At 46.9% G+C, this 17,916-nt stretch overlaps 2 protein-coding genes across 6 annotated transcripts in view; one reads left to right on the top strand and one right to left on the bottom strand.

The window, feature by feature from the left end:
* APH1B (aph-1 homolog B, gamma-secretase subunit) overlaps positions 1-17,916 on the bottom strand; it is a 202,761-nt gene that overhangs the window by 135,380 nt on the left and 49,465 nt on the right. The window contains exon 7 of one of the 2 annotated variants that reach the window (XM_032480999.1): positions 7,200-7,789. The exons of the other annotated variant lie outside the window; for it this stretch is intronic. The gene's annotated coding sequence lies outside the window, so the exon portion shown is untranslated. Of the gene's footprint in view, positions 1-7,199; positions 7,790-17,916 lie in introns of those variants that run through there. 2 annotated transcript variants of the gene reach the window in all.
* CA12 (carbonic anhydrase 12) overlaps positions 1-17,916 on the top strand; it is a 58,300-nt gene that overhangs the window by 26,298 nt on the left and 14,086 nt on the right. For all 4 annotated transcript variants that reach the window (XM_032480994.1, XM_006176435.3, XM_032480995.1 and 1 more), the window contains exons 3-7: positions 12,142-12,321; positions 13,163-13,305; positions 16,055-16,150; positions 16,989-17,052; positions 17,246-17,403. In XM_032480994.1, the coding sequence (XP_032336885.1) occupies positions 12,142-12,321; positions 13,163-13,305; positions 16,055-16,150; positions 16,989-17,052; positions 17,246-17,403 (641 nt within the window). The remainder of the gene's footprint in view (positions 1-12,141; positions 12,322-13,162; positions 13,306-16,054; positions 16,151-16,988; positions 17,053-17,245; positions 17,404-17,916) is intronic.

A 17,916-nucleotide genomic window follows, 5' to 3' on the forward strand; every position in this document is an offset into this window, starting at 1 on the left:
AATGAGCCATGAAAACAGATTTAGAAAAAGGCAGTGATGTTCCTAATGGTCAACAATGAATAAAGATGACCTTAAATGCTGTAATTGTTTCCATAATTACACACATAACAGTGCATTAAAAAGATGGTGTCTGCAGTCCTTCCTGTTCAGAGGTGGTTATCAGTCCTTGCCTGAGTCTGAAGAAAGAATATTTTTAATATTCTTTTTTTTTAGGAGGGTAGGGCCGGATGTCTGGCTCTACTGGGGACTCAGCGTGTTTACACGGACCACAATTCCTTTGTGAACCAGTCAAAGAGGAGGAAAGAGAGTCACGCGCCCTGAGCACTGCCGGGCGGTGGGCCTGGAAGGCTTCCCCATCGGGCCCAGGCTGCTAGCACCCGAGCAACTCGTCTAACTTCTTAGTGGTTTGTTGTTCAACCATGTGTTGAGCAGTCTGATGTGCCAGGCTCAGTGGGAGGAGTCAGGGATACAAGAATGAGTGAGGTGAGAGCTGAGAGCCCATTGCGATGGTTTGCAACTGTCAGCGAGCATCAGAATCACCCGCTGGGCTCGTTCAATGACAGAGGCCGGGCGCCACCCCCGGAGGGTCAGGGTCAGATTGTCTGCGGTGGGTGGGGCCCAGGAATCTGCATTGCTAACAAGCTCCCAGGTGATGATGATGGTGATGCTTCTCCAGGGACTACGCTTTGAGAACCACTGGTCTACGGGGGTGTAAAGATGTGAAACATTATTTTTCTAACTGTAGGAACGAGAAATGTAAATGGCTCCACGGGAGCACTGAGGAGGGGGAACACTTGATCCTGCCTTAGGGGGTAAGAGGGGCAGGGAGATGGTGTTTCTAGGAGATGGGAAGCAGCTTGCTGTGTCTCAGCATTGCTGCAAAAGAAAAGGAGAGGGGAGAGCAGGCTCAGAGAAGCCCAGAGAGGTGGGCAGGGCTTCCCCGCAACAGACACACTCTAAGGCAACGGAACCTAAGAGGGGGCAGAGACTCAGGAGAAGAAGTGAGTAGCGGTCACCAGTTACCTTTGGCAGCCTGGAAGCCCCAGCCTCCTCCCTCTAGAAGCCTTCCCTCCAGAAGGAGCCTGCCAGATGCCTGGACACCAAAGTGTAAATGACTCCAAAGCCTTTCCTCCTAACCTACACTGATACCCCCGCCCCCAACCTCAGCAATACTGGACAGATTATCAGAGAGGGAGGGGCCCTCTAGACACGGCAAGGCGGAGGGCAAGGCCTTCCCAGGGCTGGCAGAGGGCTGGCTCGGCGGTCCCGCCTAGCGGCTCGCCTCTCCTCACCTGCAGCCTGCATTACTGGCCCCACTGCCATGGCTAAACCTGAAAGGATGCCAAAGGGTGGCCTGGGAGGACTTCACTCAGTCCCAGTCTCCTCCCTCCCAAGCTGATCCAAACAAAAGTTGAAATAATAAAGAGAAAAATTCAATATCAAGTGTGGATTAGAGCATCTTCAGTCAGCGTTTCTATTTCTACCGATCTGTAACATAAAATCCAAGGAAGACAAATGGGCCTGCCGTGGCAGTCCAGCTTTAAGCTTTGTAAATAATGAGCCCCCGACCCTTGAGCCCCTGCTCTCTGCCCTGTCTCTGATTCACCTGTACATTAACAAAGAAAAAGCTTCAGTGCCAGTTTGGCCCCTTGGCCTCTGTTTATAATAAAATCATAAAACTTCATCCATCAATCATTAACCCACACCCCCGCTAGCCTCCTTCCCTGCTAAGCAGGATCTCGGGCTTTGAGGCCATGCTTCTCCACTTGATGGGCGAGAAAACAGGCAGAGTCAGCAGAACGCGGCCTTCGGCTCAGGGGGCGAGAATCCAGCCAAGGTAGATGCTGTGGGAACCCCTTACTGCCAACAGGCTGAACCCACTGGACTTTTATAAGAAGCCATGTATCTTCTAATCAGAAGTGAACTGCAGGGGCTGTAAAGTATATATTTTACATATTTTTAAATGTGATTGCTACATCTTAACAATATCCTGGGAATGTGTGGTACTGAGGATTTAGAGAGGACACAAAGGCCGCCTTCCCTTCTGAATGGGGTCCTATGGCTTATTCGTGTTCTCTGTGGTTCCAGCCAAAGGACCACGGAGGATGGGTGACCCCCAGGGAGAGGTGGGCGCCAGCCCCCCAAAAAGGAGGACCTTTTAATGAACAGAGGAGTGTACCTGAGCCCGTGCTGAATGACTCCCACTCAGCCTTGCCACAGGGCATCACCTAGCCTGGCCAAGGGGAAGCCAGATGACACCTAGGTTCTTTCTGAGTCTTTACGGCACACACACGCGTGCGCACACACACACACACACACACACACCCAAAAGCTCTCTGCTGCTGCAGGCCTCTGAGTGCTCTGTGCCGGCCCCTTGGAGTGCCCTTCCTCAGCTTTGACTCAGGTGGCCTCAATCTCATTCTTTAAGTCTCAACTTCAATGGCACCTCCTCTGAGAAGCCTGCCTGCACCACCTGGTCCACAGTGGTCCCTCCGTTTTTCTCCATCACAGCCCTTGTTTATCTCCTTCATAGCACTGGCTGCAGACTGTATTTATTTTACATATGTATTGATTTGCTTATTTGTAGTTATGATCAGTCTTTTCCACTGAGATGTAAGCTCTGTGGTTCCAGAGACCAGATCTGTTGTGTTCTCCATTGTATCTTCGACACCTAATACAGTGCCTGGCCCATGGTAGGCACGTTTGTTGAAGAAATGAATGAATTAACTTCAAAATTAAATAGCATTCAACAATGAGTTTCTACTGTATAGCACTGGGAACTATATTCAATATCTTGTAGTAACCTATAACAAAAAAATACGAAAAGGAATATACATATGTATCTGTATGACTGAAGCATTATGCCATACACCAGAAACTGACACAACATTGTAAACTGACTATACTTCGATTTAAAAAAAATTCACTTATGAGTGAGTTGTATTCCATTGCGTATATATGCCATATCTTCTTTATCCATTCATCTATTGATGTGCACTTGGGATGCTTCCATACCTTGGCAATTATAAATAATGTTGCTGTTAATAAAAAAAATTCACAATGAAGAAAATTAAATAGCAGTCTAAGGAGGCTATTTAGTGATTTCCTCCTTTATTCAACATTTGAATACTCATTTTTTTAAATTGCAAACATAATCTATTTGATTAAATGTGTATTCAAAGTTGATACACAAGCTGTGATCATTTTCGTATCAATATACATGCCCAGATAAGGGATATTTTTATTATAGACAGATCCCCTTACAAAACAAACTGTGGGGATTAATCAGAAATTTGATCGTACTAAAATTTTGACTGTTGGATGAAAAAAGGATGTGTCAGCATCTAGAATGTGTAAACCTTGATCTGACTGCATTTTGGTAGCCAGTCCAAAGAGACGTGCCCTGGAGACAGTGTCCCAGGACCAGCTGCCCAGGTGGCTGACCGCCTGAGTGTTCACACGGACACTAAGGGGTCTACCCCAGGCGTGTGGCTACCATGACTGTCAGGGTTGCCAGGTAGGTCTGAGGGACCCAAAAGACAAACCTCAAAACAGGATAATAATGAATGAACTTTTTTTTGGTCCAGACTCATCAATATAGTCCAAGTTACAAACAATATTTATCTTCATTAAAATTGTTGTGATTCTTAAGCACACAGGATGCAGTTAGTGAGAAAGTGTGGTCAGTGAGAAACAGTAATCAAACAGAACCAGGCTTTGCATAGTCTTGCCTTCTAAGGAGCTCTATATGCCTTTATTATTACAATATATGCTGTAATTTACATAACCTGAATGTATAAGAAATGACTCAGCCCATAAATTTTTTACTTACCCTTATGCCATGTCTGCAAACAGGTTATAAAATAATAAAATTATTCCTCATTTACTTGCATAAATTGCTGTTTGCCCAAGGCAGTAGTGAATCTGTACATACGTATGTAAATACACCCATGTTGGAGAGATATAAAAGGAGGGCCCATAGATAAAAAGACAATTATGGGAAATATTAACCAGTCATGATACATGGATCTTATCTGGACCCTGATTCAAACAAACTGTTACATAAACTTGTGAGAAAATTGGAGGAATCTGAACAGGCACTGGATATTTGATGACATCAAGAAATTATTGTTAAGAGTTTTTAGATGTGAAGATGATATTGTGGTTATTTGTAAAGAGTTCTTACCTTTAGTTATATATAAGCATCCATAGATTTTCTTCAAAGTAATCCAGCAGAGTGGGAATGGATGGAGTCGGGGCATGGATGAAACTAAATTAGTCATGAATAGCTGGGTACGTGGGGGCATTATATTATACTCTTTATTTTTGTACTTACTTTGAAACTTTCTGTAATTAAACTTTAAAACAAGACACAAGGTGTATTCACCTCACACCAGTCGGAATGGCCATCGTTAAAAAATCCACAAATGATAAATGCTAGAGAGGGTGTACAGACAAGAGAACCCTCCCACACTACTGGTGGGAATGTAGTTTGGTGCAGCCATTATGGAAAACAGTATGGAGATTCCTGAAAAAACTAAAAATAAGACTTACCATGTAATTCAGCAACCTCACTCCTGAGCATATATCTGAGGGAACTCTAATTTGAAAAGATACATGCACCCCAATGTTCACAGCAGCACTATATACAATAGCCAAGACATGGAAGCAACCTAAATGTGCATTGACAGATGATTGGATAAAGAAGCTGTGGCACACACACACACACACACACACACACACACACACACACACACAGGAATACTACTCAGCCAGAAAAAAGAATAAAATAATGCCATTTGCAGCAATGTGGATGGACCTAGGGATCATCATTCTAAGTGAAGTAAGCCAGAAAGAGAAAGAAAAATACCATATGATATTACTCACGTGGAATCTAAAAAATGACACAAATGAACTTATTTATAAAACAGAGAGACTCACAGACCTAGAAAACAAACTTACGGTTACCAGGGGGGAGGGGTAGAAGGAATAAACTGGGAGTTCAAGATTTGCTGATACAAACTACTATATATAAAATAGATAAACAACAACTTTCTACTGTATAGCACAGGGAAATATAGCCAATATCTTGCAGTAACTTATAATGGAAAAGAATATGAAAAGGAATATATGTATGTACATGTATGACTAAAACATTATGCTGTACATCAAAAACTGACACATTTTAAACCGACTATACTTCAATTAAAAAAAAAGATACAAGGTGTATTAAGAAAATAGGCAAATATAAGTTCATTTGTTAAAAATCACACTGACATTTTTAGGCTCATGGGTGTACCCTGGCTGTGTGCATCTCAGACAGCCTGTCTTCCCATGGCCAATCCTCTTTGATCACATTTGCAGGCCTGCTGAGTTCCAGGATTTCTGACTGGGTGTTTCACTCGATGGGTTTCCTTTCCAGGAAGGCTTCAGCAGTCTTGTCTGATCCAGTCATCAAACATTTACTGAATGCCACCTTCAGCCCAGAGCGAATTCCTATCTCTGCTGGCCGGGTCCTCGCCTCCCCGCCCCGCCTGGGGCCACACCCCATGCACCAGCCCCTCCTTCTCCTGGAATCATCCTTTCTCTCCTCTCCCCTTTCCTCCTGCATGGAAGTGTGCTCAAGTCTCTCCATTAAAAAACAGAAAATAGTTCTGTCACTTCATCTTCCTAAAACCACCACCACACACGTGCGCGCACACACATGCACATGCACGCATACACACGCAATGCGCACATACATACACATGCAGAAGCGCGCGCGCACTCTTCTCTCATCTCCTTATGCTTAGATTTCTGAAATGAGCTTAAGAAACCCTCCAAATCAATTCATTAAGTGTTTAGTAAGTACCACTATGTGCTCAGACATGAGGGAGGAATGTGACAAAAAGTTCTTGTCTTCCAAAGCCCTTCTAAACTTGCAGACAGAGTTCTGGTCTGGAGCAAGTTTATGATGACAGTCACAGGTGAGGTGGTTAAATGACAAATCAAGGCACTGTGGGAAGCTGGAGAGGCAAGCCTTGGAGTTCAAGGCAGGCGGAAAGCTGGTAGCTTTCCCAGGACTGGAGCTGGACTTTGAAGGTAAAAAAGATTTGGGAAGGTGAAGAGGAAAGAAGAAGGCATTTTAAGCAAAATTTTAGCCTAAGAGCATCTGTGAAAGTTGGTGGGCACAGCCTGCCCTGAGGATGGGGGAGCCGGCCTGACCAGGGGGGTGAATCGGGGAGGGTGTGAGGGCTTTTGAAGGCCTTGACAGGCGGATGCTGTGGAAGATGGCTGTGGCTTTGCTTTGTTGTATTGGGGGGGGGGGTGCGGCAGGGGGCCAGGCAAGGCATGCTATGGAGAAAGGATGGGTGGTGTCACGGGAGCCGGCCTACTCCTGGTTAAATCTGATTGCAACAAGAAAGGGGCCTGGCAGGCAATAGGAAAGGCTGGGGCAGGGACCCTTGGGGAGCCTCTGCACTGTGATATGGGGAGGGCCAACCCAGGGTGGTGGTGGTGATGGAAACTTGAGGCTCAATGATCCACCCTGAGGGCAAAGGATGGACTGAGCTGGGCTGGCTTGGAGATTTTGAGCCTTGGGAGAGTGGGGCCAGTTACACCTAGAGAAAACTCTAACTTGAAAAGACATCTGCACCCCATGTTCATAGAAGCACTGTTTACAGTAAACAAGACATGGAAGCAACCTAAATGTCTATGGACAGATGACTGGATAAAGAAGTTGTGGTATATTTGCACAATGGAATACCACTCAGCCATAGAGAAAGAATAGAATAATGCCATTTGTGCAACATGGATGGACCTGGAGATTGTCAGACTAAGTGAAGCCAGAAAGAGAAAGAAAAATACCACACGATGTGGAATCTAAAAGGACACAAATGAACATTTATAAAACAGAAACAGACTCACAGACATAGAAAACAAACTATGGTTACCAAAGGGGAAGGGGGTTGGGGGTGAGGGATAAATTAGGAGTTTGGGATTAACATACACGCTGCTATATATAAAAGAGATGAACAACAAGGTCCTACTGTAGAGCACAGGGAACTATATCCAATATCTTCTAATAACCTATAATGGAAAAGAATCTGAAAAGGAATATATATATACATGTATAACTGAATCACTTTGCTATACACTTGAAATTAATACAATATTGGGAATCAACTATATTTAGATAAAAAAAATTTTTTAAAGATTTTAAAAAGAGTGGGGCCAGTTGTCCTCCGACGAGGCTTAGCCTCCCACCTCCCAGACTGAGATCTAGTCCATAACACAGCAACCAACTGCACCCTGCGGACCTTCTCTGAATCCTGAATTTCACAAATAACCATTAAAAAGACATGAGATAATTGGAAAAATCTGAATTCTGACTGGATTTGATACTATTAGGGACTTGTTAACTTTTTAAGTGTGGTAATGGTAACGTGCTTTTGTTTTAAGGGTCCTTATGATTTAGAGACATACTGAAATATATACAGATGAAGTATATCCGGATTTGTTACAGAATTATCCAGGGACGGGGGAGAGTGGGTGCGGCAGAGATGAAGCCGGGTTGGCTGTGAACTGTTAGTTAGCAAAGCTGGGGGACGTGGGGTTCATTTTGCTCTTTTCTCTACCTTTGCGTGCATTAGACATTTTCCCCGAAAAAGTCAAGTCCTCAGGTAGCGTCAGTCTTGCACTCTTGGGTCTCAGTGATGCCCAGTTGGAAGTCACGAGAGGCATTCTGAACTGTGCCATGTTCGTCTCTTGTTACAATTCAAAACAGAAATTTGGTCCACTCCTGTTTTGCCTAAAACAGAGAAATTCATGAACTGGAAAGAAATAATGCCTTGATTTTAGTTGGAAAAACAAACTAGAAGATAAACATGATCTCTTTTATCATGATTGTGGGAGGGAGCCAATCCACAGAAAAGGCAAAGTCATAACTCAAGAGAAAAGTCACATTTTCACTGTAGCTGGAAATAAATGCTTCTTCAGAAAGAGTCCGTCCCAGGAGAGGTTTTCTGGCATCAGAGCACTTGGCTTAAGTGTGAAAGCAGAGAATGAGTTGGAAAAAAGTTACAGCCTGGGTTGTAGCCGCCAGTGAGAGGGCAGTGTCATCGCAGCATCGAGCCCCATGTTGCCCACGCAGAGGATGGGGGGCAGAGAGGAGCCCGTGGCCGACACCCCTGATCTGGGGCATCCTGGTGCCCACACATATGGCACCTCTCTCCCTCACTCACAAGCCACAGAGACAGGTGGCTGCCCTGACAATGTCTCCAGCCGTGCAAGAAGGGGACACAGCCATCACACGCTGGTGGACGGGCCCGTGAAGGGCAGTGGAGCCCCCTATAGGCAGGCTGTCCCCCGGGACTACAGGCCAGCCACTGGATTTCTTTTGCAATGAGTGGTCCCAAACAGAACAAAACCTCCTGCAGGGATGCTGGAGAGCTCGGAGGGTCGATTTTGAACTTGAGCAAGGGACATCATTTTTCTTTTCTTTTTTGATAGGAGAAAACAAAAATCACGTGAGGGAATAGAGAGATGAGGGGGATTAACTGAGGTGTGCCTCCCTGGAGAGGAAACGAGCCCACAGTTAGCAGGAGAACCCAGCGCAGTAAACGTGTGAGGGCCTGCTCCCTGCCAGGCACGGTGGGCAAAGCAGGGATGAATGAGACGTGGTCTTTGCCTTCAAGGAGATGATGGGAGAGGGAGGATACAGGCTGCACAAAATCTCCGGGATAAACACTGAAACAGGAGGCATGGAAGTCCCGTGACCAAGGCAAGTAACTCTGTAAATAAGTCCAAATCCATCTTAGGGCAAATCACTTAATCTCAATTTTGCATCTACAAAATGGGGCAATTCTTGCCTTGACCCCGCAGAGTTGTAGAGTTGTAAGGACACAAACTCCTAAAGTAGTAATAGTGATAGTAATGAGGAGGAGGAGGAGGAAGATGGCGCCCCCGGTGGTCGGCGGCCAGGACAGGCAGCAGGCTCCGGATGCCCTGGGCGGCCCACTCTCCCGCCAGCTGGTTCCCACTGGGCACCCCGGCGCATGCCCAGGAGCTGCCCCGGCATGAGTGATTCTCTCCAACTCCTTCCAGCTCACCTGATGCAGAGGTGAAAATGCTTGTCCTGGGACTCTTAATAAATCTGAGTTTGAAAGTTGGAAGGGTTCTTCCAGAACATAGTGTCCAACCCTTCCTTTTTTTTTTTTTGCTAAGGGCAAAGGAGACCCGGGCAGGGAATGTGGCCTGCCTGAGGTCACTCACGGAGGTGGTGGTGGGACGGCTGGTGCCCGCATCTGGGGCCCCGGGCTCTCGGGTCCGATACAGCTGCTTCCCTTTGCTAGGAAGGTTTTACCACCTCTGATCTGTTTGCTTTTTGTATCGTTAATCTTTCCTGCTCCCAAATACCTAATCTGACCAACTTCCAAGAAAGAGTATTTAGGACAAAAGAGAAAAAGAAAAATTCCTTCTGATAACCTTTTCCCAAGCTCTCTGTTCTTTAGAGTCTTTCATTCTTTGGGGAAAAGTTTACTAAATGCCGATCATGTGTGTGACCCTTATCACCACGTGGGCTCACAGAGATGAAAATGGGATGTCCCAGGCCCCTCTTCATGAAACCTTTTGGAACCCATGCTTTGGGAAAAGAAAACTCTTCTTGCTCAATTCCCTTTAGCCTTGTGTGCAAGGGGAACTCTCCTCTTGGTCACCCCTCTTCGCTTCCTGAGGTTTTCCATTCGCACCTGACTGGCAGCCTCTGCCACCCTGGCTGCGGGCCGAGGCAGTGTTGTGAGTTGAGAAAATGCTGACAGCCTCACTGTGGAAGTCTTCCCACCTGGCAGCTGTGCCTCTTCCAGACCCTCCGGGTTTGCATGGTACCTTCTGCCTGCTTCACCTCTGCTCCCTGCTGTCTCTAAGGAATTCAGTTTTGCCCCCTCAGCTAAGTGACTGTCCTACTCCAGTTTGTCCCCTGGAGTGACTGCTTGGGTGTCCTCCAGCTTCCCTCTCCCCCGGATGCCGTCTTGGTGTAATGAGTTTAGTTGTCTTGGGCCCAGGGCTTTGAGGCCGTGGAAATAAAAACAATATAGTTCAGTGGAAACCCTGACATGGGGGAGTTGAGAAAATTGGTGTCCAGGGAGGGGTTGGACCGGAGATTTGGAAATTCCCTTTAAGCTCCAACATTTCTGAAAAGGTATAGCCAAGGGAACAAAGCAGGGGAGGGATAAATTGAGAGGTTGGGATTTGCAGATACTAACTACTATAGATAAAACAGACGAACAACGAAGTCCTCCTATATAGCATAGGGAACTATATTTAAAATCTTATAGTTAACCTATAATGACAGAGAATCTGTCTGTGTGTGTGTGTGTGTGTGTGTGCGCGCGCGCACGCAACTGCATCCCCATGCTGTACACCAGAAACTAACACAACATTGTAAATCGACTATACTTCAACTTTTTTAAAAAAGGGATATCCAAAGGTTGACAGCCTGAAAAATCAGTAGGGTTCTACTGTGTGTGTCCAGACCTAGGACCAGCTCCTCACAGCATTTTAAATGAATGTGGGCACCAAGTTTTGCCTCTGACTCTCGCGACTCTCAGGTGAGGTCCCCTAGTTAGAGAACAGGGTGCAGGGAATGGGGATTCCGGGGAGTCAGTGCACACAACACACACTCTTGTGAAACAGTGCTGTGGGCTGCGGGAGGGCGCCTGGAAAAAGTGGGGTTCCTTCCCCCTGCTCCAGTCAACACCTCTCCTCCTGTTGAAATGCTGATGAATGAAGTCCAGGTGGCAAACCTTGGTTCCTAACTCCAAGAGAGCCCACAGGGCACCATGCTCTACTCTAACAAGCCACAACAGGCCAATTATTTGCTTTTCTGGAGAAACCTCAGCTTGAAAATCCATTTAATTACCATGGGAGATAATCTTTTAAACATAGCTTTACATTCTTTGAAGACTTTTCCCTGTGGGAGTAAGAAAGTTCATCCGAACACAGGAATGGATTGTTTATTTTCATTTCCAGAGGAAGGACTATTACCTGGTAGTTAGCAAGAAGCCTGAGCCCTGGAGGATTTTTTTTTTTAAGACGGCTCCTCCTCACTGCTAGTTTGTCAATTAGATTGTAATGATTCATTTGTAATATTGTCATACTTTCCCCCAGCATAAACACTGCATTTAGATCTCTGACTCTGGGGCTGTAATTAGTTGATATTTTTCAAGCATCCCTATCAGGTTGGGGGATCTATACCTACCCTAAATGAAGGTATTCAGAGTCAATGTCTTTAAGGCTTTCCTGTCAGGAAGATCTTATCTGTAAACCACCAGCCTCAAAGACCCACCTGGAGCTGCAGTCAGTCAGACACAATTTTTCCAATGTGGGACGTCCCAGCGGATTAATTAAATTCTTCCCCACCAGGAGAGGGAAGAGGGGAGAGCAATATATAGGGGAAGGGGGCAAAAGGTGCAAACTGTTAGGTATAAAATAAGCTACAAGGATATATTGTACAACACAAGGAATATAGCCCATATTTTATAATAACTATAAATGGAGCATAACCTTTAAAAGTTATAAATCATTATATAATATTGTATACAACTATATTTCAATTTTAAAAAGTACCAAAGGAAAGAGAGCCGTAGGTTTTATACTGAGCTTGAACATCATAATAAAACAAAGTTTTCCTTAGCCTCTGAAAAAAAATGTTTTGTAATTAAAAAAAAATTCTTTCCCACTAGCATGCAAGTTTGGGCAAGCCAGGACACTATTGTTGGGGGCGATCTGGCAGCCCCAAGACCCAGAGAAATACCTGCTCGTGTAGGTGTTGTGTAAACAGGTACTAAATTGCTGAAAGGCACGGGTTCTTCACGTAGAGTGGGTGTGCACTGGGCGAAATACGAAACGTACAGTATAAAGCAGAGTCCCTGCCATGGGGCCGCTCTGGCCCTCCTACCCCCACATCACTTCAAGAGCAAATGGTCTGGAGGCCTTTGCGTGACCTGATTCTGTAGGCTGAGATCTTTGGGCCCTGCAGAATATACCTCTGGGGATGAAGAACAGAACAGAAAAGGAGTAACTGTATTGCACACAGAATTAGAGGGGAGGAAGAAACTTTGGTGGAAACCTGATAAAGTCATGGACTTGAATCTCCCCTTCCAGGTCCCGACGGGGAGAAGAACTGGTCCAAGAACTACCCGTCGTGCGGGGGCCTGCTGCAGTCCCCCATAGACCTGCACGGCGACATCCTCCAGTACAACGCCAGCCTTGGGCCCCTCGCCTTCCAGGGCTACAACGCGTCTGCCAACCAGCCGTTCATCCTGACCAACAATGGCCATTCAGGTGGGGGAGAGACCTCTGAGAGCTGCCAGGGTGTCTGAGCTCCCCTCAGCGCCCCAGCCTCCGCCGTCTGCTGGGAGCGCAGGGGGCGCGGCTGAGGCCCCCAGGAAGGGGCACAACGGGGGCCCTCGAGGGGTGCTCAGACCACTCTCTCCGGGGATGCTCACTGCAGGCCCTGGGCTCAGGCGGTCATGCCAGGGGAGTACATCTCAGAAGAAGCACACCTCTTGCGATGGGAGAGGGGACAGACCTGAGCCCCTTGGCCCATCGGATGTGGTGCGGGAGTGGATTCTGGGGCATCATGAATGACTCAAGGGGCCACACCGTTCATTGGGGGGCTTGCCCAGGCTGTGGGGCCACATCAGCCTGAATTTGAATCCTGGTTTGACCACTTAGGAGTCATGAGATCCTGGATAAGAATTTTAACCTCCTTGAGGTTTCCCCTGGAAAATGGGCACACTGATGGGTACTGTGAAGACAGATGATGTATACTGGGATCCAGAACAGAGTAGATGCTTGGCAGACACTTCATTACAGCTTCACTTTACAGCCAAGCGTGTAATGTATGGATATGTAAATAAACATTCATCCATTGGTCTATATTAGTTCCTGCCATCACTGGTTCCAAGGGGAACCAAGAAGGTGCTGGAATTGCTTTAGTGAAAGGGGGATATTCTTAGGGAAAGAGCCCAGGTTTCCGACCTGCAGGCTGCATCTCCCTGGTCCCCACCTCGCTGCATCCACCTGCCCCCTGTGGGCCCTGGGCAGGTGATGCCTGCTTGACTGCTCTCAGGCATCACTCAGCTGGCCAGGGACCTGAAGACTGCCTTTCTGCACCCTGCAGTGAAGCTGAAATTGCCCAAGGACATGCAAATCCAGGGCCTCGGGGCCCGCTACAATGCCTCACAGCTGCACCTGCACTGGGGGGACCGGAACGACCCCCACGGCTCCGAGCACACTATTGGTGGGAAGCACTTTGCCGCTGAGGTGAGTGGGGTGGCCCGGCTTGCCGAGGCTCCCCAGCGGTGGGTGGTCTGGTGTCCTTCCCCTTGGCTGGTGTGCAGATAAGATCAGGGCATGGGGCGGGGTGGTGTCTTCTGTGTGTCCTGGTCCCCTTCCTCCCCTGGACGTGCTGAGTTTATGTCCTTACTGAGTGATGCTGCTCCAAAGGCAGAGCTCGCAGGGTGGCACAGTGGGACACACACTCCCCATTTCTAGACGTCACCCTTCTGCCTGCGCAGATTAACATCCCACCAAGCTTGCCTGGCTGGCCCATCCCACTGCCGGATCATACTGGGCTAATGGCTCCCCTGAATCCTCAGTCTCTCCACACACCATGCTGTTTGCATAGGTATTTCCCACCCCATCTTTCCTTTCCCTGGGCATGGGTTACGCTTGGAACTTAGGGATCTGGGTCCAGGGTCACTCTTCTACTTGGCCGCAAACCAAGGGATGACAGCATTATAACACCTAAGGTGCTATGGCAAATACCAAAGGAGACAGGAAGAGGAGCAGAGCTTTGTCCCTGCACTGTAAGTGTGCAGTGGCAGGCAGGGGTTCAACTGCTCCATTTCAGAGCTCCCAAGGGACTGAACTTGGTGGGGGGTGGTTTTAAACATTTACAGGGCAATAAATACAAGGAGATAGATGCTGCTGATCAGCCAGCGGAGCCCATGGTAAATAATGACATGACCATTCTCCGCTGTTCTTAACTGATAATTGCTTAATGTCTCAGGCTAATTAGAGGTCGAGTTACTAGTGAGGAGGGGCGATCATCCTGGCCTGGTAGGATGGCCCTACTGGGGGTACACATATTTCAGACAGCAGGACCCTCTCTGAACCTCCAAGTCTACAATTCCTTTCAGCCTAACTGCAATGAGGTGGCCTCTATTTCCCCATGAGGAGTAAAGGAGTTAGGGTGTGGAGGCTGAGAGGGTTTGGACATTTAAAAATATTTCTAGTTATTGTATTTTCTGCTATTAAACTACATCATCAGACCCAGAGCTTGGTGACGAAGGACTGCAAATGTCAATAATAGAGCAAATACATCAAGGTGGCCCTAGTGTCAGATGCTCTGTGGAGGATGCTGGAAAGGGTAGCAGTTCCTCTGGATTGAGTCTATATATGAAGACTCCCTTAATCCTCTCAGGAAGGAATTCCCTTCTGGTTGTGTTAGTCTTCCTCTTGACTTCATCTGAACACAGTGAGAAAGGTGCTAAAAGAGAACACCAGCTCAAAGGTCAGCTATAAAAAGAAATGAGGTTCTAGGACTTTTGGGGTTTTAGCCACATAGACTTCTGCACCATCTCTCAAAGCACGTCAGTGCCAGGCCAAGATGGTGTGTGGCCACGCGGCAGGCTACATCCTTTGGGGAGAAGGACGCTGTAGTAGGAGCCCCTAAGAAACCCTTAACAGAGGACCGTTTAAAAGAAGAAACGATTTGATACAATTTGTAAAAATTAGAAGGGGCCACTTGAAAAGTAGGAAACACTGACCTGTATTCATTAAAATATGCTTGAATTCTATTTATAACCACATAAGATGGAAAAAGAGATTAATGAAGAAAAACAAGAGACAAAAAACTCAATGTGTCATAGTCCCAAGAAGCAAAGAATCAACAAAAATACATGTGATTTTATATATATATATGTGTATATGTATGTATGTATATGTATATTTATCTACCAATATAGTGTTTTGGAGGACAGGTAATACATTTTACATACATATCATATATATAATATATATATAAATAATATATATAATATATAAAATAATATATATAAAATATATTTTTTAGGATTAAAAAATTAGGTTAAATATTGTTAGAGTTTGTCATAAGAATGTTTTAATGCTTACCTATACATTTTTTTTAATTTTTAAGACTTTTTTTTAAAGCATTTTAGGTTCACAGCAAAATTGAGAGGAAGGAACAGAGATTTCCCGTGTACCCTTTGCCCCAACACATGTATAGCCTCCCTCATTCTCAACATCACTCATCAGAGTTTACCTAGACTTTTAAACCCAAAAATTCCTCCAAAACTTCTCTTTTCCTCACTTTAATAATGAGAAGTAATTTCTGCTTTGGGGGAAAAAATGAGTTTAGAATGGTGTTTTGAAAAAGTAAAAGTCTACATTTTTTGGTTTGGGGGTCTCAAAATACGACTGATAAAACCTTTATAAAAGCCATGTAGTGATTTTTTCCACCTGAGAGATAAGTAGGTTCCCCACTCTGGGTACAGTTACAATTAAGTCACAGTTGGAGGCTCACTGCCCCAGCCCCCAGGGCTTCCAGACCAAGTACAGAGTGGCCAGGCTGAGGAAGCAAGCCACATGGGGCCATTTTGCCCCAGGCTCCAGGATAAGTACGAGAAATCAGAAGGGAGCAGTGCTCCAGAGTATCCAGGCTTTCTCACGGCTAGTACAGAAACCCATGTGTTCATTCATTCACTCAGTATCTGCTGTGTGCCTGGTCCTTTTCAAGGACCATAGCAGATACTGGGATACAATGAGAGAATAAGACGGATCGACTGCCCGAGGGGAGTTTGCAGCCTGAGGACTGAGAGAGCAGGGAGAACTGGGGAGGCCGTGAGCCAGGGGTCTGAGAGGCCCAATCCAGCTGGGGGTGGGGGTGGTCTGTCCTTCCCATTGGACTCCAGTCTCCTGCAAAAGAGAAAGTTTCCCCCGAGTTGCTCTCCCCCGATGGACAGCAACCACCTCATCTTTCCCACGGCAGCTGCATATTGTCTATTACAACTCAGACCTGTACCCCAACGCCAGCATCGCCAGTGACAAGCCAGAAGGCCTCGCTGTCCTAGCTGTTCTCATAGAGGTAAGAGATGTTGACAAGGGTCTTATGTGACATTTGAGGTCAGGGTAATATCAGACTCGACCTCTGGTTCCATGCACACCTGTGTGTTGGATGTGCATGGCTCACTTCCGTTTCAGCTCTGTCTTGTCTCTAGCACAGGGGTTATTCCCCATAGGGTTCCTTCCCTCTTAGCCAGGAGCCAGCACTTTCTGTGGCTCCATAGTAGAAATGGGCATGTCCTATGTGACACTGGAAAAATTAGTCCTAGTCCCCAGCCCCACTGCATAAACATGGAATCGCCTAGTTGAATAGGACCTGGCTGGGGGGTGGGATCATTCACTGCTGTCCCATCAGATGCCTGAACTCTTTCTTGATACAATTCCCAGCATCCACGCTCCATCCTTTATATAGATCCCAGAATGAGTTCTTTCCTTAATTCCAGAAAATGGACATATCTCCTGATTCGCTTGCATTTTTCCCCAATGAAACAGCATGTACACCATTTCTCAACGTACTTACTTGCCTGTCTTGGCCTGCATGAACTCAAGCTCCCTTAAGTTCTGGTTAGAGAACATGCTAGGTGTGGCCTTCAGGCTCATAGCCGGATAATTAGGAGCACTGAAGCCTTCAGCTGCAAATAGGACATCCTGAGATGCAAGAGGGCCTTCCCTCTTCCATGACAACCACCCCCTAACAGCCTAGTAGTCCATCATACTTGTCCCGGGAAAGTGTACCCTCTGGAGAGGACCTCACAGTGCTAACCCCACACCGACAGCAGAGCCCTTCCATCAGGAGTTGTCGAGCCAGGCTCAGCCTATGGAATTCTGTCCCCATTCAACCTGCTCCATCTCTGTTGCAGATGGGCTCCTCCAATCCATCATATGACAAGATCTTCAGTCACCTTCCAGATGTAAAGTACAAAGGTGAGGGCTCCTTGGATGCTCATTTGCCCTTGTATGAGCTGAAGAGCAATGCACAGAGGGGCACTGTGACCAGGCCCTTGAATCAGATGGCTCAGAACAGGGCTAGCTCACGTTTCCAGGCTCAGTCATATGCTCAGCTGCACCTCTGCTCTGGGGAGCAAGGCAACATCACCTCCCCAACGTGTGTCCCCAGGCCAAGAGGTGCACATCCCGGGTTTCAGCATTGAGGAGCTGCTGCCGGAGAGGCCTGAGCAGTACTACCGCTACAAAGGGTCCCTGACCACACCGCCTTGCCACCCCTCCGTGCTCTGGACAGTCTTCCGGAACCCTGTGCAAGTTTCCCGGGCTCAGGTAACTGTCCTGCTCTTCCTTGGCACAGACCACATGGTACCTCGGACCCTCCCATCACTCGAATCATCACAATCAATGGCTTGAGTTTCTCACTTAGAGTTTCATTGGCAGCTGTTCAAAGCCTCTCCAGCCTGGAAGCGCTGCAGACGTTACAGGCTGAGCTTCAAAGGCGGAGCCATCAAGTCAAATGGGGAAAATGAATCTACCTCCACGGTTCTTTAAAAAAGAGTTGTTGAGCTGTGCTTCCTAGTGTGTCCCTCAGTGGACAGTGTTCACCTCCCAGGCAGGAAAGAGCATGGCTCCTCTACAGGGGCCCTAAGGATAGGACCAGTTTAGATGGTTTAACAAACCCGGCGTGGGGCGGGGATTGCAGCAGTGAGGAAGTGAGGGGCTCTGCCCTCAAGAAGCTCACAGCCTAGTGCAAAACTGGGGGACACGGTCCTTGGCAATCATCTCTAATCCTCTCACTTTTCAGGTGATGAAAGTGAGGGTTAGCGAACTGAGGGGCCTTGC

Source organism: Camelus ferus, chromosome 6 (assembly GCF_009834535.1).
Source record: "Camelus ferus isolate YT-003-E chromosome 6, BCGSAC_Cfer_1.0, whole genome shotgun sequence".
Classification (NCBI taxonomy): domain Eukaryota; kingdom Metazoa; phylum Chordata; class Mammalia; order Artiodactyla; family Camelidae; genus Camelus; species Camelus ferus.